Source organism: Parus major, chromosome 13, assembly GCF_001522545.3.
Source record: "Parus major isolate Abel chromosome 13, Parus_major1.1, whole genome shotgun sequence".
In the NCBI taxonomy this organism is placed as follows: Eukaryota; Metazoa; Chordata; class Aves; order Passeriformes; family Paridae; genus Parus; species Parus major.
The window spans coordinates 305,941-324,936 of record NC_031782.1 but is presented as its reverse complement, the minus strand read 5'-3'; the positions used below and the strand labels follow the sequence as shown (position 1 = coordinate 324,936).

General features: G+C 54.2%; 2 protein-coding genes across 7 annotated transcripts in view; one reads left to right on the top strand and one right to left on the bottom strand.

Annotated features, from left to right (window-relative positions):
• TCERG1 (transcription elongation regulator 1) overlaps window positions 1-2,340 on the top strand; it is a 28,092-nt gene extending 25,752 nt beyond the window's left edge. For all 5 annotated transcript variants that reach the window (XM_015642047.2, XM_015642045.2, XM_015642044.2 and 2 more), the window contains 3 exons: window positions 398-481; window positions 738-838; window positions 1,154-2,340. In XM_015642047.2, coding sequence (XP_015497533.1) covers window positions 398-481; window positions 738-838; window positions 1,154-1,355 — 387 coding nt within the window. In that variant the 3' untranslated portion in view covers window positions 1,356-2,340. The remainder of the gene's footprint in view (window positions 1-397; window positions 482-737; window positions 839-1,153) is intronic.
• A 1,729-nt stretch (window positions 2,341-4,069) lies between these two features.
• Window positions 4,070-18,996, bottom strand: part of PPP2R2B (protein phosphatase 2 regulatory subunit Bbeta) — a 65,895-nt gene continuing 50,968 nt past the window's right edge. For both annotated transcript variants that reach the window (XM_015642182.3, XM_015642183.1), the window contains 8 exons: window positions 18,015-18,112; window positions 16,686-16,851; window positions 15,375-15,487; window positions 9,503-9,680; window positions 8,311-8,475; window positions 7,129-7,298; window positions 6,524-6,615; window positions 4,070-6,029 (listed from right to left, as the gene is read on the bottom strand). In XM_015642182.3, coding sequence (XP_015497668.1) covers window positions 5,750-6,029; window positions 6,524-6,615; window positions 7,129-7,298; window positions 8,311-8,475; window positions 9,503-9,680; window positions 15,375-15,487; window positions 16,686-16,851; window positions 18,015-18,112 — 1,262 coding nt within the window. In that variant the 3' untranslated portion in view covers window positions 4,070-5,749. The remainder of the gene's footprint in view (window positions 6,030-6,523; window positions 6,616-7,128; window positions 7,299-8,310; window positions 8,476-9,502; window positions 9,681-15,374; window positions 15,488-16,685; window positions 16,852-18,014; window positions 18,113-18,996) is intronic.

Genomic DNA, 18,996 nt, shown 5'->3' with positions numbered 1-18,996 from the left:
GCCAGCTTCAGGCAGCTTTCATTTAACCTAGAGGTTTTTACCCGGTTTTTAATGCATTAGTTATTTAGTTTAGAGTCAAGTTTTCCGTGGGGCCAGCAGATCCAGAATTTTTAACACAATGTACGTTAATTGTACTAGGAAAAGACTTTGGAAAGTAAATGATATTTAAAGGACCTTGATATGAAGGTGCCATCTCAAAATATAAAAGAAGAGTCACTGTGTAAAATCAACTCATTTTAAAAATACAGCTGTAATAGTGCAAGTTATCAGAGCCCAGCACTTAACAGCAAGTTCATCAGTGGACTCGGGATATGTTTAAAGGCTTCAGAGGTTAGTAGGGTTTGCCTTCCCTATTCTTAGCATCTAATTTAATTTAACTTTTTGCTTCTTTTGAAAGATAACTTTAACATCAACATGGAAGGAAGTGAAAAAAATCATTAAAGAAGATCCAAGGTGCATTAAATTCTCTTCGAGTGACAGGGTGAGTGGTTTGCATCGCTCTTGGCAGCTTCAGTGTGGTGCAGGGTACAGGGACGTGAGCCGGTGCCTGCTGCAGGGGGGTCAGCTCTGTGTGCACACGGGTGTTAGTAGTTAAATATGATTTTTTTAAAAACTGAAACTGTAGAAGGTAAGGAAAGGTATAATTAACATGTAATTACTGCAGGTTTTCAGTGTGTTCAGTTGCAGGAAGTACTGGAGCTGCATTCAGTGGTTCAGGTTTGTCCTTCATCTTCCAGAAAAAGCAAAGGGAGTTTGAGGAGTACATCCGAGACAAATACATCACTGCCAAAGCCGACTTCCGGACGCTGCTCAAAGAGACCAAATTCATCACTTACAGGTGGGGAATGCCATGCTAGTGCAGGCCTTGGCTTGTACTCTGCCTTGCCATACAAACAGCAGCAAACTGATGTCTGTTACTCAGGTCTTTCACGGTGCTTAATTAACACAGCACAAGTGTAGGCAAAAGGAGCCTGTGTGTTCTGTGCCCAGAGCAGTCAGGTGCCCAGCCCCAAGCTCATGTGCCCTCTTTCTAGCCCAGAAGATGGCCAGGTCCCTGCAGCCTTCCCTGGCGGGCCTGGCCTGTCCCTCCTGGGCTTCCCCGGGGCTCTCCGCCTCCAGCCTGCTCCAGGGCTGTTCTCACTCCTGCTTTCAGATCCAAAAAGCTGATCCAGGAGTCCGATCAGCACCTGAAGGACGTGGAGAAGATCCTGCAGAACGACAAGCGGTACCTGGTGCTGGACTGCGTGCCCGAGGAGCGGCGCAAGCTCATCGTGTCCTACGTGGATGACCTGGACCGGCGCGGGCCGCCCCCGCCGCCCACCGCCTCCGAGCCCACGCGGAGAACAACGAAATAGCCACGAGTGCTCCTCGGCCAGGGCTGTCTGTGAAATCCAAACGCTTGCATGAGCCATCTGTCAGGTTACACACATCCATTGCCGTGAATATATTCAAGCATCTGAGGAGCAGAGGCAGAAGCAGCTCTAGTGAACATAAAACGATCTCTGGGGGGGAAAACCAACAGCAACAAAAACCCACATTAAAGATATTTATGAGTTAATCGGAGCATGACCGACAAATCCCGAGGTGTGGGCTGTCTGGTGACTGTGGCTCTGGGGGTGGGCTGTGTGAGGTGTGGGTGTCTGCTGCCTGGGGCTTTCCTCTCAGCAGTGTCCTACATGTGAGTCCCAAGGGTGATCCTGTTGTGCTTTGAGCGTGTCCTGCGTGGTGCCAGCGGCTGCCTCCCGGTGCCCGCAGTCCGTGCAGGAGGAGGGGACACGCTCTTAAATCACTGATCATTGACAGCTCGCTCTGGAAACAGCAGTCCCAGTTCTCTGCTTCCACCCTGGGGAATGGGACTTAAATCTGTCGGAGCCAGGGTTAGAGCCGAGTGGAGAACAGGGACTTGGAGACCAAACCGGGTTTGTTCACAGGCTGCTCTGTCCCTGCCCCCAGCCGCTGGTTTGCAGCAGTCAGGTTGCTCTGCCCAAGTGAAGCTCTGTCTAATGAGGATTGCTCGAAGCTGGAAATCCCAGAGGTGACCGAGCAGGCCAGGACGGTTGTAATAAACACGTTTTTATTTACGATAAAGTGATCTTTACATACTTCTGGATTAGACTGTGCATACCCCCTCTGGGCAATTCTTGTAAACTATACTCCTGTTTTGAATGTTAAACTTGTGTTTCTAAAGTTTAATTTTGAAATGTTGGGATTGTTCAGTTTATGTATTTGAACTACAATAAACCAACCCTTTTTATATATGGATTGTACAGGCCTAATCCCGATTTCTGTTGGATTTTGTTGGATTTGTGAATTTATGAGTAAAGCAAACGACTGAAGTGATACTGCCTACATTCTTGGCTGTGCTTGGCAGAACAGGGCCTGTGGCAGTGTGGGGTCAGCATGGGGTGGGCAAGGGGGCCGAGCAGAATGATTTTCCAGTTTAGCTCTTTTGTCTGTTGCTTAAACCTGAGCTGGCAGTGCTTGCAGAGCCAGTTTTTTTCTGCTGCTTGCTCGTAGAGGAGGAGGCTGAGCAGCAAGAGAGAGGGGTGGTTTGACAATGACTGGGGAAGTCTGAGGAGACTTGTGCTGCTGACAGTGGGATGTGGAGCTCTGTGGTGCTCCCTCCTAGGAAGAGTGTACGCCCTAAGGTCGTGGCCAGCGTCCCTCCCCTCTTGGTGTCTGCCCCTTCCATTGGTGTGAGGGTACCCAAACCACCTGAAACCAGTGTCAGTCACTGCCTTTGCTGGGGGTGAAGTGAGGATTGCAGCTGGCTTCCACCAGCAGGGTGAGACCTGCAGGACATGTAGCTCCCACCCAGAAAGTGCAACCACCGCTGGCCAGGGAGGCTTGCAGGGCTGGAGGAGCCGTGGCCGGGCTGTGGGACAATCTCCCTGTGTGACAGCCAGCTCAGCTCATTCCAGGGCTCAGCTGCCACTACTGAGCCCCCCTGACTCCCCAGCACAGGCTGGGCACAAGGGGACCCCACTGCCCTCCCCACATGGCCCAGCTGGCCCTGCCAGCCAGCACGGTGCCCTCGTGTGTGGCCATGGTCGTGTCTGGGACACAGCTGGTGCCCAGAGCAGGACAGTGTGCCTGAGCCCACTGCCTGCCTCTGCCAGAAACTGGATTTCCTCTTGATCAACGCAGCCCAGGGGGAAGCTGTGGATTTGTTATGGCTGGTTTAGAATATCATGAACTTGTTCATCAAATAAGATGGCTATTAATTTTAATTGATCTGGTTTATGGAGACCAGATGTTCATAAAGATGTATTTGCTTTTTCTGTGGATAAAGCAATCATGCCCACATAAAGGGCTCGTGGCAGGGGGTGGTGCTGCTGGCAGAGCATGGAGCTGGTTCCCCCCAGCAGCCCCCAGTTCCCCTGGAGGTGGGGGACAGCCCCTGGAATCCTCATCCAGAAAGAAGGTTGGGTTTAAGGGATGCTGACAGCTTCCCTGGCACCACTGCTCTGGCAGCCCAGGAGATCCCCTGGCTGGCCCTGCCCTCTGTGGCCAAGCACCCACAGCAGGGCAGAGGCTAAACCCAAGCGAGCTTAAGAAAGGGAAGGAAACCCTGCTTTTGAAAACAGTTGAACTGAGTTCTGCCTTGTGGGGCCAGCAGATCCAGCAACCCAGAACGTGCTGCACCCCCCGATGGAGCAGAGCCAGGGCTGAGTTCCTGCTGCTTCAGCTGATTAAGGTCCTGCAGCTAATGTGAAGGTAAATGATTGTCTGAGGAACATCTCCCTGACTACGCAGCCCATGCCCTTCAGCTGTTGATTAAGGGCTGCTGTTTGAATTCATCACCAGAATTGCAGCCCAGAACTGGGGCAGGGACTGGGGAGGAGCCAGCAGCTCCTTCCAGGGCTGTGTCAGGGGCCGAGGTTCCTGTGCAGTGGGGGACCTGCACGTGTTCCCACTGTCCCGCACCCTCAGAGGGACCCAGAAGTGCCAGGGGCTTGGGGATCCTCTGTTCCCCCCTCCTCAGCACGGCCCTGGCAGCCTTCAGACACCGCAGAGCCGCCGTCCGTCCCCAGCGCGAAAGGCACGACAGGCATCGACTCCACACGGACACGTTTGGGACAACTTTACTTCTCACACCGCAGAGCAGGCTTTCCTTACAGAACCAAAAAGGAGCATTTTCTTATAAAATGGTTTCTTTACTCTTGCTATTTTATTTTACCATTTCATGTTTTAAAAAAAGTTACTCCTGAAAGCCATCCCTTGGAATAAATCCGTACGCCAGCGCGCTTTGTTCTTCCCTCGGGACGGCTCCTCCGAAAGCGGCGCGGGGGGCCCCTGCCTCCAGCCAGCTCCTGCTTTTCCGTGAGCTCTGGGGGTGTGCAGCAGTTGCTGTCCGTGGTTGGGACGTGCCATGGTCCTCACGGTGCCATCAGCAGAGAGGCTGTCCCGGGGACACCTGGCCCTCGGTGACCCGTGGCTGATCCCTGAAGGCCTTGGGGGTGTCCCCTGGGGAGGGACGGCAGCAGGGTCACCCCCCTGGAGCCACTGCCAAAGTGAAACTGTTGAGTTTTGTAATTGACTGCGTTTGCTGCTTCTGCAGGAGCAGTTTTCAGATTTACAGAAAATCCAGTCGATCTTTTTTTATTGAACAGTTGCTCAAATAAAGAGGAACCCGACCAATCTGTAAGAGTAGAAAGAGGCAGCCTCGCCATGCAAAGAGAAAGTGTTACTGGTTTTATTATTATTATCACTGTTATTATAATGTAGGACTGCAGACAGCCTCTCTCTGACACACCTAGGGGGTGTGTCAGGGGCTAACAGCAATATACAGGTGGATTCTGTTTTTTTAGGTCATAAATTAGCAACTTATACTTTATCTTTTAAAAAAATTGAATAAATAAATAAATTAATTAAAAAAGAGAGAGAGAGAGAGAGAGAGAGAGAGACAGTCACAACATGCAAGAGCTCACAATGGAATGAGAAAAATGACCAAAGCAAAGCCCAGAACTGCAGCAGAGCCCAGGGTTGGTTTGGTTTGCGATCAATGCAGGTCGGAAGCATCATTTATAAAGGTATTTCATATACCAAAGAAGGCACCACAGTATCTACAAAGCCAAATCCTCAGGAGGGTTCTGGGGGCTGGGGGGGACAACCTGGCTGGAGCAGACACAGCTGGAGGTGCAGCACATACCCCCCTCCCCTTAAGCTTGTCCATTGCAAAACTGAACTTCTCCATTTTATGTTTGGTTTTGCTGTCTCTGTTGGTAAAACACAAAATAATCGTAATAAAAAGACAAATGTGGAAAGTGGCAAAGGGAGGCAACATTCCAATCTTCAACAGAACAGGTGGGATTATTTCTGGGGTCAGGTTTAAAGCAACTGGGGTGGGACCACTGCTACCAGAGCTGGCCAGAGCCCACAGCGTGTTACCCCACCAATCCCTTCCCCAGCTGACAGCCCCTCCACATCACCTCCACAGCCATGGGCAGAGGGCCACTGCCAGCCCAGCACTGCCTGGGGACAAGGGACACCCAGGCCTGTCCTCCTCACACTGCCCTGTAAAAAGTCTCAGCTCTCCCTGTGTAAATCTGGTGTCTGGGGGGTGCCCCCAGTGCTCCTCTGCACAACCTTGATCTGCAGAGCAGGAACTGAACAGAGAACAGGAAGGAAAGGAAAACAAAGAAAGAAAGAAAGAAAGAAAGAAAGAAAGAAAGAAAGGAAAGGAACAGTTGAAACCTTGTGTTTACTTGTATCAGTACATGAGACTCCTAAAGAACACCTGGTCCTCCTAGTTAACCTTGTCCTGGAATATGTACAGGTTGTTCGTGGCTGCCACAGCGATGATGTTCTCGGAGGGGTGCCAAGCTGTGTGCAGAATCTTTTTGCTAAAGTCCAGACTGTCCACGCTGATCTCGTCTTTCCTGCGCTTTCCACCCACGCAGACCTTGCGGGGTTTGAGGATGGCACGGGGTTTGCTGTTCTCCCGCGACGCCTCCAGCGTCACGTCGCGCTTGGTGTTGCGGTCGAACATGCGGAAGAAATTGTTGTAGGAGCCGGTCATGATGACACTGCAACGGGGAAGGATGGATGATTTTCACACCTTTTCAGAGGCAAACTGCCGGTGACCAGAGGCAGAATGAACATTCAGAGGCATAATGAGATTTGGGCAAGCATTGGAATCTGTCTCAGGCCCAGCCGTGCCCTGTCAGCTCACTCCGATGGCTCCGACAAAAACCCTGCAAGGGGCTCACACGCTTTCCTGCCACCCAGCTCGGTGTAAGTCACACCCAGATACTCATTATCCCCAGATTCTGGCAACCTGGAGCTAAATCTACCACTGCCTTCCTCCAGCTGTGGGTGACAGAGAGTCAGAACTGATTCTGTCCGGGAGAGAGCGGGACCCTCAGGACTCCCCCACCCGTGTACAGGCTGCAGGTGTAGGTGGTCCCTGCTGCACCCAGCCAAAGGCCAGGGCAGGGGCTGCCCAGGGGCCACTGGAGCCCTTGGGCCAAAGCAAAGCGAGCATCCCCGTGCTGCACGCAGCCAGGCCGCCAATGCTCACCTGTCAGACCCGTTCCAGACGCACTCAAACTTGTCAAAGATGCAGTCGTTCTCGTAGAGCGAGCACAGCTTGCTCCGCAGGTAGTCGTGGACCTGCCGGTGGGAGGGACAGGATGAGGCCCCCACGCTGACCAGCACAGGCTGCAGACTCAGCCGGGCTCACGGGGCCGGCACACCCAGCCCAGCCCCGTGCTCAGCACAGCCGGGCTGCCCTGGGCTCTGCCTGGCATCCCGTGCCCTCCCACGAGCGTCACTCTTCTCTAAGCACCCCCAGCCACTCCCTGCACACGGCTTGGGCACCACCAGGCTGTGCCAGGGGACATCCCCCAGCAAAGGGTGACAGTAACGGGGCTACTGCTCTGCACGAGGCCTCCCACCTGGCTCTCCCAGCTGCCAGCACCCCGAGCTTTCCCTCCTCACCCCCCCCCCCAGCCTGGGGACATGGTGACAACTTGCCAGGCCACTGGAGCCCACATTTAACAACTCTGCTTTCCACCATCTACAGGCACAAAGGCCCCCAGAGCAGGTGTGTACCCGCTGCTCCTGGCACAGGGAGGAACGCAGGGGGTGCCCCCTGCTCAGTGCACCTGGCTGTGCCACACTCACCTGGTAGGTCTCAATGGGCCGGTTCTCCATGTTCAAGTCCCACACCTTGACAGTGAGGTAGTCCCGGGTCATGATGTACCTTCCACTGTGGCTGAATTTGACATCGGAGATTGAAGAGATGATCTCAGAAAAAAATGACCGGTTACTTGGGTCTTCAGGCTCTTCAAAAACTGTGCAAGAGGAAAGAACAAGCCCCAGCATTAGCTGAGGAGGGAGCTCCCTGATCTCAGGCCAGGGACCTGCCACGCTGTCCTGGTACCACAGGAAGCTTCTGGGAGATAGCACGTGCATCATGTTGTACCAGCACCCACATGGCTTAGGTTTATCACCCGTTCTCCAAGTCCTGGAGCTCCAGAACAGTGAGAAAAATGTCTGAAGTGCCCATATAAATGATCTCTACAACGCAGAAAAGGCACTGCCCGCAGCAGGACCACAGCAGAGCTGTGGCCTTTCACCACCAGCAGAAACCCAGAGACTTTTTTCCATATTAAAAGTGATAGCAACAAGGAAAAACAAAGATCTCAGGCATCCAGAAAGCAGCTGAGCCCGGGACATGTCTCTGTTGCTCACAGCAGGTCAGTCACGAGGCACTGGAATCCCTGTGAGCACTGTGGGAATGGGCAGGAGGGCCATGGACACCTGCCCTGCTGTGGGGGCTCTGCTGCAGGGGGTCCCAGCACACAGCAGGGCCGGGCTCCCAGCACACACTCACACACAGAGGAGGTCCCAGCACAGGGGTCCCAGCACACAGCTGGTGCTGCCCAGTCCCTGAGTGGGTCTGTGAACCAAAGCCAGCGGCCAGGCAGGACAGGGGCTCGGAGTAGCTATTTTTGCTTTGGGCTGAAGGCTTCTGTGTGGCTTTGCTCCTGCTGCAGAAGCAGATCTGGGCTGCTGAGCTCATGGAAAGGATTTCTGAGCACTAATTCTCTCTTATACAACAAACCTACTTTCTGTGGCACTGAGCGGGCGCTGCCCTGCCTGCAGCAGCTCCCTCCTCCCGCAGCAGCCAAAGCAGCTCCCTCTCCACGGGAGCAGCTGAACCCCGAGACGGCCCTGGCTGATCCTGTGGGGATGGCAGCCGTGGGGAGAAGGGAAGGAGGCTCTAGGGCAGACCCGAGCCCGGCTGGGTCTCCACTGGCGTTCTCGCTGTGTGCCAGGCCAGGCCCGCGGTGCCGCACTCACACTTGGCGTGGCGGTCGCAGAGGGCGGCGGCTCGCATGTCGCACAGGCGGATGGTGCCCTTGCTGCTGCTGTACACGAAGGTGTTGCAGTGGTGCGGGTGGAACTCGGCCGCCGTGATCACCTCCGTCAGCTCCTCCATGTTGGCCGGCTTGATGTCCACGATGTCTGGCGAGGGAAGTCAAGGAGCCAGCCCGGACTGACGGCTCTGGGCACCGGCGCTGCCCCTCAGCCCTGCAGGCCTCGTGTTCCATCGCACCTCAGGCAGAACCGCAGCACGGCCCAGCCCGCTCCTGCGGGGGCAAGGCCCAGACCCAGCCTGTCTTCTGCTAAGCTGGGACCCCCAGCTCTGGCACCACGGCTGGAAGACCCTCTGTGGGGCACGAGACCTCGTCTGCCCACCTACCCCGGGCCACAGTAAATGTCTCTTAGTGCAGCACTGTGGCATGGTGAGTAACCGTACTGAAAACAGCAAAGCCCAGGGAACAACAACCAACAGAAAACCCCTGTCTAAGTCCCTTGGGCCACGTGAACTCCCTGAGGATTGACACAGATTTAGTACTCCCCACCCTCATCCTTGCAAATCAGCAGGCTCCACAGCCCTGCTCTCCTGCAGCCACTCAGGGCTCCCATAGCCACATGCCTGTGTCTGCCGAAATCCTCTCCATCTGCCCAAGTCATGCCCCAGGGATTTCTCAGCAGGAAACACCATATAAATACCAGCACTGATTCGTGCCCTGGTTATTATTTCTGACGTGCCCGTTAGGAGCGTGCCTGTCACCACCTCATTTGTAGAGCGGTGACTGGCAGCCTGTCACCCGCTGCAGGGTGTAACACACCGCTAGTGCTTCCATCTTCCCCAAGGCATCTGTCTCCTCCACTGCCTGCCCCACCAGAGCCTGCAGGCAAATTCAGACACGTGTCACCCGCACTCGGGGTGACAGCAGCCGTGGTGGCAACGGCGGCTGTGCCGCGGAGGGAGCGGCTCCAGGTGGGCGCTGGGCACGGCCTGGCGTGCCACCATGGCACAGCAGAGATGAGAGGGCAGCACCTGGAGAACGGCACACGGGCTGGGACCCTCGGTGCTCTGCAGCCAGGTGCACACAGGCAGCACCGCAGCCGGGTGTGGGGCTGCCAGCCCTGGGGCTGTGCCTCGCCCAGGACCGTCCCCAGAGCCACACGCACCAAAGGATACTAAAACTTTGATTTGTGATTTCGAAATTCCACAGGTTTATCCTCAGGTCGTCGGCTGACATGTAGGTCTCGTAGTCGCTGTTGACGGAGATGGAGTTGATGTGGTAGGTGTGGGCATTGGCGAAGGTCCTGCGTGGGCTCGCCTCCACCATCAGGTCCATGGGCCGGAGCACGGGGACCTGCAGGGAGGGGAGCAGAGCGTCAGCACCCAGGGGACAGGGCACGGCACCCAGGACCCCCACAGCAGCACCTGACACCGGGGGTGCCCTCACGGGGTCCCACACAGCTCTTTTACCCACCCGCTCCTAACAGGCTCTCTCCAGGCACACCTAATGCCTTCCCAAGTGTGACAAAAGCCATCCAATTTTGGGAGAGGCTCCAGGATGGTTAGAGTGCAGTGAAGCGGTGAGAGCCCAGTAAACCAGGCTCTGATCTTGCTGCAGCAACTGTTCCACCTTTGAAATGAAAAAAAACCAACCAGAGCACCTCTTCCACCTCATTTTGTTCACTGTTAGCTGGGATCTGAAATTCCTGGAGCATTTCTCACAGAAATATATTTCTTGAGAGAGCCAGGTCAGCACAATTTTTCTTTAAACTTTTTTGCATTTGTCTCACAGTGAAGTGGTGGAAATAAGAGATGAGAAGGAACAGAGCAAAGGAAACACAGACAGGGACAGAGGAAAGGACCAGGAACAGAGCTGTGGGTGTTTGCCTTTAGATAAATCAGGATAACCCCTCGGGGAGCGGGGAGATTGCAGAGGGGACCGTGTATGTGAGGAGTGGGGTCAGTAATAACTTCGGACACGGTGCTCTGAAGGTAACTCAGTGTACCAGGAATGTGTCAGCCCGTGCTGCTGCTGCTTGCCAGTGAGCTGCTTCCTCCAGCTTCTTCATTACCTGTATTATCTGTGTGCTGCCTGAAGAGATTTCCCTTGGTTGCAGAGGTGGGGATGGGAGTGACAGCCAGCTGGAGAGACACGAGAGCACTGGTGCTGCCAGCTCAGAGCCTGAGCCTAATGTGATGAGCCTGCACGCTAATTGCACCTGGCACGGCCAGCGATGCATGGCCTGCACCGAGGGATCCTGCTCAGGCAGCCGGGGCTGGGGCCAGCGCCTCGCCCAGGGACCAGAGGGACCGGCTGTCAGCGCAGAGCACGGGGCTGTGCAAAGAGAGAGGGTCCAGGGACCTCACTGGGCCTGGCTGGGCACGAAAACAAGCACAGCAAGGGCTTGGGCAGTGGATTGTGCTCAGCGAGATGAGCCTGGCCCAGCACAGCTCGCAGTCAGACCCTGGGCGAGTTCCTGTCCCCAGCCCGGGGTGACACCGCCTGCAGCTCCCGGTGCCCCAGCACAGCTCATTCCTACATAGCAGTCACTCACAACCACAGAGCTACCACAAACTCTTAAGCCAAGGACATTCCCCTCACATTACTTCAGAGCCAAATCCTGGGGAGACTTTTTTTAATGTCTGGGACTTGGCCTGTCACCAGGTAAAACCCCACAAGAGGGACAAAGCTGGTTATCCATGAGTGGTTTGCTAAAGGAGGGATTTTTATCTGCCACAGTGGCAAGAATCTGCACTGAAGTATGGAAACCAGCATGCCCACATGCTGCAAGCTCCTGCTGAAGGGTATCAGCAATGAGGATTTAACTCTGAAAGCACTGAAACTTTGAGGCAGGAGCAGTGAGGAATTTGCTGGGAGCAGACAGTGAGCTCATTCCCCAACAGCAGCACAGGGGACCCCGGCTCGGGACTCAGCCAAAAGTGGGGACCAACAAATGGGGCAATGTGACAGCAACTGGAACCGGTTCTTGTGGTTTTTTGAAGCAGGCACAGGCCAAGTCAGCTTCTGCCCAGCCCACCAAGATCAATCAGCAGTGCCACAACAATCCTGAGCAGCAGAGACCTCCTTGTGCATACCTGCTCCGGCTCCAGAGCTCCAGCTCCAGAGCCCACCTCAGGGCAGGCTCTGGTGTCACACACACTCATTATTAAATGGTAATTCGGTGTAACAAAGCACATCAAGTACACACAAAGACTGTCAACGAAAATAAAACACTAATAAAGTCAATTACTTTGTTTTCAGGAAGGGGGGCAATGCCAGTCACTTTTCATTTAAAACAAAGCAAGTCTTAATTTTGATCCCTGCTTTTAGCAGGTACCCCCTGCAGAAGACATCCCACTCACTCTGAGCACGCATGACACTTAATTCCTCTCCCTGTGTCTGCTGGAGGCTTCCCCTGTCCTGGGTTAATGAGACACTAATCCTTTCTTGAGCTGTGAAATTCATTTTCCTGATGGTTGGGGTGGAGAGAGCTGGCACGTCCCTGCCCTTCCCACCACTGCTACTGTGCATCCTCCTGCCACCTGTGAGAGAAGGGCCATGGCTCAGGGGACGTGGTGTCAGCAACTGCCCCTGTCCCCATCAGGCTTCCCCTCTCATGGTCTGTCACTCTGATTGCCACCAAATGCTCCCTGCAGAAAAGCTCTGTGTGGCCGAGCCCTCCATGTCATCCCCGGTGCCATGATGGAGGTGGGCAGTGGAATCCCAGAGATTCAGCGTTTCTCAGGAATGCCTCATCCTCTGCCCAGAAGTGCCACGTGGCAGCAGCATTAGCAAAACACAGGTCAATATATGGGGGAAAGGATCAAGGACTCGGCTCCTGGGATGGCAGAATCACAAACCCCCAAAGCCCAAGGCCCACCTGTGTCAGGTTTGGGTTGCCCCTTCCTGGGGGTCAGGTGGGGCCATGGAACTCCCATACAGCCCTGCAGTGGGATGGGACACAACCACCTGCACCCCATGTGCTGGGAATCCTCACAGGACACAGCAGAGGCCAGAAATTCCCAAAGGGTGTGAATGTGGCAGGGCTGGCTGCACTGGGACCACTCACACTTTTCTGTGCAGTGGACAGGAAGATTTTGCTGCCAGTTACCTCCATGGAAACCCTCTGGGCACAAAGGACTGCACTGGACTTACCCTGACATCCCAACCTGAGCCAGAGCGGTGACCATAAAAAATCCCAATAAAGAATTCATTAGGTGTCTACCCAATCCCCACCTTGCCAGGGTGAGCAGCTGCAGCCACAGCTCTGTGGTTACCTGACAGGTGTGGCAGAACTGGCCCAGGCAGCTTCCCCTGCCACCTGCTGATGGGCACCAGTGTGCTCACCTTGAGCGGCGAACTGGTCTGAAGTGGCAGACGGGGAGAGCTTTTCTCGCTCCTGCAGCTGCAGCAGGGCACACATTTCCCCCGTGGCAGCTGCCCAGCAGCAGTGGCAGGCCAGCACAGCGGGCACCGAGCAGCCCCAGCCCCACAGCCCCATGGCCAGAGCTCAGCGTGCTCCACAGCATCTGCTCCAGTGGGATTAGTCCAGCTGAAGCTCGGATTGACCCCAGCCCTGAGGCTCCAAGACAGAAACTGTAATCTGGTCCCTGGCAAATCAGGGAGCAGAGCAAGTGCTCGGGGGTAAATCCAGTGAGTTTTCCACCTGCCCCAGTGGCTGAGCTCCTCCAGGAGCTGAGCTTTTCCAGGCATGGAATGTTCCCCAGCATTCATTTCCTACCTACAGAAGTTACACACTCTGTGTCTGCCCAGTGCCACCTCAAGCTCAGCATTTTGCAGACAAAATGAGCATCAAACACTATTTCCCTGGCAGACTGACAACTTCACACTGCTCACAGCCTGGTCACATTCGACCTGCCCTGTGACATTCAGAGGGGACCTTCCTGCAGGAGGACAAAGCTGCTGGCTCACTGCTTGTCCACACAGCTGATGGAGCCACTGCTTCCATCTCTTGTCCTGCCTTGTCGCTGAAATGCTCTGCAGAATGTGTACAAGGAAAAGAGGCAAATCTCTTTGCTGAGGCAGAAAGGCAGCAGACCCAGCAGACCTCCTCCAAGGCATCTCCCATCACAGGCACTACGGGACTGCTGTCAGGGGAATCTGATGGAGGGGGCACGGCGCAGCCTCCCTGCAAAACTGTGCACAGGGGCCGAGAAATCCGAGTGTGTCGGCCAAATGGGAGACACAAACCAGGATTTATGATGGAATTTGCTGGAACTGAGAGGGCCAAGTGGCAGCTCCTACGAGAGGGCTCTGTGGCAGCCACGAACACGAAGACACGGGCACAAGACACGGTGCTGTGGCACCATCCCAGCAGTGGCACTTGGGGTGTCACCCCAGGCTGCCCTGACTGTGAGGGACCAAAGCAAACACATCCTCTCTTTGGAAAGGTTTATACCCTGGATATCCCTTGAGTTAATTATCTCCTGCCTACGTCCCAAGGCACAGGTACAGCGAGTGGCACTCGGGAGCACACTGAGGCAATGACACAAGGTCAAAAGGCTGCAGCTGTTAGACTGGGGGTGATTCAAATCAACAGAGCTCTTCTAATGACAGTACACACCTCGCCACACGGCCTGAGCAGAGTTAAATATTCCTTTTGCACTATGTGGGTTAGAAATTCCTCAGAGAATGACGCTCATCAAGTGCATTTAAACCATTAAACCAAATGGGTGAGAAATTTTGGCAGCAAGGTGAATTTAAAACCCTTTTTCACTTGTCTGCGGTTGAAAATTAAACCGTGGGTGAATGTGGCTTTAATTTAAAGCACGCCCATCACAGGACAATTGCACGTCAGGTTTACACCAAGCTGTAGCTATGTAAATATCTTTCCAAGTAGAACCATCAAAACATTAGATCAAATGGGGCTGGTGGAAGACTCCTCAATCTTCTGTCCCCAGGGAGCAGCAGCACTGCACAGCAGATACCAATAAGCATCACACCGAGCACTTGAGACGTGTTTGAGCTCCCAGTGCCCTGCGCCGCCCGCCAGGAGCAGGAATGGCAGCAGCAGACACCAAACAGCTCCTCCAGGCACTGAGCCATGCACCAGGTGTGCATGGGCTGAGAGACAAATAAAAGGCTGAAACCTTCAAGGCAGTAAGTGAACTCCAGCCCTGTTGGGTTCTCTGATACTTCAGTGTGACTTTCTACAGGGGAGAAGGAAATCCCAGGGCCTTCCAGGGCTGTTTGACCAGAGAAGGAAGCACCACCTGGGATAACACCCTTAACACTGCTGCCTTTCCAAATGCTGCCTCCCAGCCTGCCAAGGGCTGACAGCCCCAGCTCCAGCAGCCAGATGCCAAGCAAACCTCTCCAACATGCTGTCAGCACGTTAGGCTGGAGATGCTGCCTGGAACAAAAGAGCAGATACACATCTATGTGAAATAAATGCTCTCTTGCTCTGTAAACAAAAACACTGCCAGTCACCAGGAGCAACCCTGTGCAGAGACAAGAATTAACTGCCTGCCCAGGGTTCTCAATGGCTTCATGCACAACGGAACTGGGACCCACAAAGCGAGGCAAACACACTCATAGCAACAATTTTATACGTATAAATATAAAACACGCAGGTATTCAGAATTCTGACAGGGTGTTAATAAATTACAAGCCGGTCTGGTCCGATCAATGTAAGGACCAGGAGGAAAACTCATTTGGAGAAAGTACTTCTGCTCCTACAGCAGCAGCTACACTTGGGAATGCCCCAGGCTGGGAGAGCTGCTGCCCTGCCTCGCCCAGGGATGGGCCCAGCCCGTGGGGCAGCACAGCAACCCTGCAGCACCAGACTCGGGACACAAGGCAGTGCTGGCAGCACGTCTGCCCAGCATCAGCACAGCCCTGGCAGCTCTCTCCTGCACCCCCACGCACCAGTCACAGCTCCGGCCTCCGGCACAAGGATGCCCTTTGACATCAGCCGTGGCAGGATGGCATTGCAGGTGCCACGGCACACAGGTGACACCAGCAGCACTTTTCATCCAAGACCCCGCAGGGAACGGCTCCTCAACTGCCACAGACCCTCAGACTCACCCGCAGCACGGTGATCATGGAGGGGTCTCGGAGACGGCCATCCTCATCCTTGAGGTTGTACCCCTCTGGCCTCTTGTCCCGCTCGCTGACCTTCCATAGCTTCACAGTCTTATCTGGGGGAGGAGAGAGGAGAGCATCACCGTGGCCACTCCCTGAGACGGACGAGCCACGGCCACACTGGCCTGAAAATCCCCCCGTGCCCCCAGTGCACGTGCTGGAAGTGCTGATATCCACCTGTGCCCTGGGCTCACCCCTGGGACACGACAGGGTGTCTGTAGCTCAGCCAGAGTCAGGCTGGCGTTCCCCACCCAGCACTCCCTGAAGGCAGCTCCCAGCCCCTGCAGCTCCCTCTCTCCTCCCAGTGCCACTGAGCCCCCCCAGAAAGAACACCAGGAGCCCGTGGGGTTATTCTGAACAGTGGGGCTCTCTTCTCTCCCTCCCGGCAGGCATTCCATCCAGAGTTTATCATCACTTCCACCAGGTTCCATACAAACCCCCATCATCCATCTTCATTTTCTCTTTTACACAGCAACTCCAAAGCAGTGCCAATTAATTTTGTTTTATTAACGTGCTCCGTTTTGGGGGGTTCACCACAAAATGTTAGTGTAACAGTAGGAACGAAATGAAGCAGCATAACACGGGAGTATTTCCAAACTAATTGTTTCAATAACCTGCCTGCATATGGAACACCACCCAAATTGAAGGGTGATATTCCTGTTAATCAAAAAACTACTTAAAAACTCAATTAACGGAACATTACGCTGCATAATTAATCTTCATTGCATTTCAATGATTCTCCCCCAAACAAGTTTAATAAGTCTTTGAATTTTATTACAATGATCAATAGAGTCAATTCTATAACACAAAGTAAGTTGGTTATGGAAGATAATTAGACCCCTCCTTTTCCCCTGAAATAATTAAGTCACATCCATCTTAAGGTCCCATTCATCCCAAGTAATATTCCTAGATCCTCATGATATTTATCAGAACATACCATGGACCTGCTGAGCTGAACACAACTGCAAATTGAAACAAAACACCTGCAGTTTGTCTTTAAAAAAAAAAGAAAAGTCCCAGGATCCCAAGAATAAAAATTAGAAGTCATCAGCAGGGCAGAAAGCCTCCCTCTCTCCCTCAGAGGGAGGGGCTGCCGTGAAAAACAGCACAGGGTTGAGCTCTGCCAGATCCATTCCCCCAAGACACCTGTGTTACCCTGCAGGGAGGGTATTTAAAAAAATATTTCCCCAAAGAAACACCAGAGATTACGGCTGGGGAGGGAGCCCAGGGGCCTGGAGCAGCTGGGCCACATACCGTTGGTGGAGAGCAGGAAATACGCCGCGTTCTGCTGGGGCAGCCATCGGATCTTGTTGATCTTCTCCTCGATCTCCAGGCTCTTCAGGTAATCGAACTCTGGCTCGTGGCTCTGGAAGGTGCTGTAGACATTGTACTCTCCCCTGCGGTGGGGCTGGTTCTTGCTCTGCGAGGGACAGGGAGGAGCTGAAGGCGCTGGCAGCTGGCTCAGGGCACTCTGGTGACAGCGAGTGCAGGGCTGAGTGCCCAGGCACGGCCTCTGCTGACACCACACTTGGTGTGCTCGGTGGGAATGGAGCAGGAATGGAGAGGGAACACAGCAGGAATGGGTCCCACCCGGCTGTCTGTCCCCAGTGAATGGCTGGGACCGAGTGCCAGCTCCTGCCAGGGGCTGCACCCAGGCACAGAGGAGCTGCTGGCAGCAGCTCCAGGCACAGGATGGGCAGCCTTGGTTTGGGTGGGTGGGTGAAGCCCACCACCACACGTCCCCTTGAGCAGGAGCCGAGTGGACACGTTCAGAGTGATGCTGGGGACCTGAAGTTCAAGAAAAGCAGCAGAGTAACAGAAATGAGTAGAAATAGTAGAAATGAGAGGAAAAGGAGAAATGAAATAGTGCTGGAAAGGCTGCTGAAGTGATGGTTATCCACTGAGTTCTCTTCAGCATATGTAGACATAATCTTAAAGCTTTAACTTTGAGAAAAATTTAAAATCATCATTGGACCATCAGACATGTCTGATGGCCAGGTCTGATGTATTCCTTCCTGCACAGCTGAGGACAGGTCCCGCTGGCTCAGGCCAGAGCAGCTAACTGGGACAGCTTTGGAAATGGTGGGGACCATCCTGGGCAGCAGGAGCTGGCACAGCTGCCCCAGCCAGGCTGGCCAGGTGCCCACCAGAGCAGGGCCACGCTGAGGGCCAAACACTCGCTTCTCCAGCAGGCACAGCCTCCAGCTTCCAACAAAGCATTTGCTAACACCTCCTGGGCAAAGCTTTGGAAGGGAAACAGAATTGTTGCATCCATCTGTGCTTTCCAGAATTTTGGTGGTGTGAGGGGTTCCTGGGGTGGTGTCATCTCCAGATGAGACTCATCTCACTGTCAGATGCGCTGCCTGAACCCTGTGACACCTAGAGCAGAAGAGCGCAGGCCATGCGATGTTTGGAAGGTGTTTGGCAGGAGGAAGTCTGGCCCTGCTGATGTTAATAGCTGTTTTTCAGCTCGTAGCATGCCAGGAGAGCCCTGAGCTCAGGAGTGACACAGGCGGATTAGGGAACAGCAGGACACTTCACTTAAAAGGATAAAATGGGCACTTTGCATTCACTGGCACTCACCTCCTGCTCCCGCTGAAATATCACAACCCGGCCCCCCTTGTCCCCTGTTGCCAGTAACTCTCCAGTGTGGTTGAACTCAACTGTGGAGATGATGTCAGCTGGTAAAGAGAAGACAAAGACAATTCAAGTATCTGCAGCCTCACTTGCACAGGCATCCAGAACGCACCATGTCCTGTCCAGCTCTGCACGCCTTGTCATTGCTCTGTACCTGTGGCACCTCCGTAAATTCACGGTTTTCCATCCTCTCTAACACTAAATGGACTTGGTGCCAATGGTGCCCCTGGCATCTGATCTCAGCAGATCTTGCTCCCACCCGGCCCTTGTGCCACCCTCTGCCTGGGGTGGTGCTTTGCCTTCACCCTCAGAGGAGAGGGCACAGACAAATTAAGACACCTTTGATCTCTCTCCCTGAGCTCCCCAGCTAGAACAGCTGAGGTGACCACATCTACACTGCTGCTTTCCTCTGCCCATTGCTGGGTCTACCGTCACCTCCCAAGGGAACTAAAAGTGATGCCTTTCAGCCCTCCATCAGCTGAAAAGCCACTGCACTGGCACCACTCCCCCACGGAGCAGGGCACCATCTCCAGGGTTCTGGGCTCAGAGGCAGGAGAAGCCAGGGGACACACGGAGACCTGTTACTGCAGACGCTTTCATCTGCAGTGTTTACCCTTGAGGCAGCGCAGGCGGGAGCTGCTAATGATTGGATTCATTTGGCCTATTTTTAGAAGAATGTCAGAGGTTAATTCCACGGCAATTAATGCCCAGCTGGTGTTCACCCACTGCCTGGGGAGCCACACTTCACCAGCACGAAGCTGGGGAGCTGGAAGAATGACTGCAGCCTTGGAGCCTCAGCACTGGGTGCAGGATGGATCCTGTGATGAACAGCACTTGGCCATGGCAGCTGCCAGCTCGCTCCACCAGCTGCATTCCCTGCCCTTCTCACTTGTGCAGCAGCAGGACAGGCAGGGCTCAGGGCTCAGGG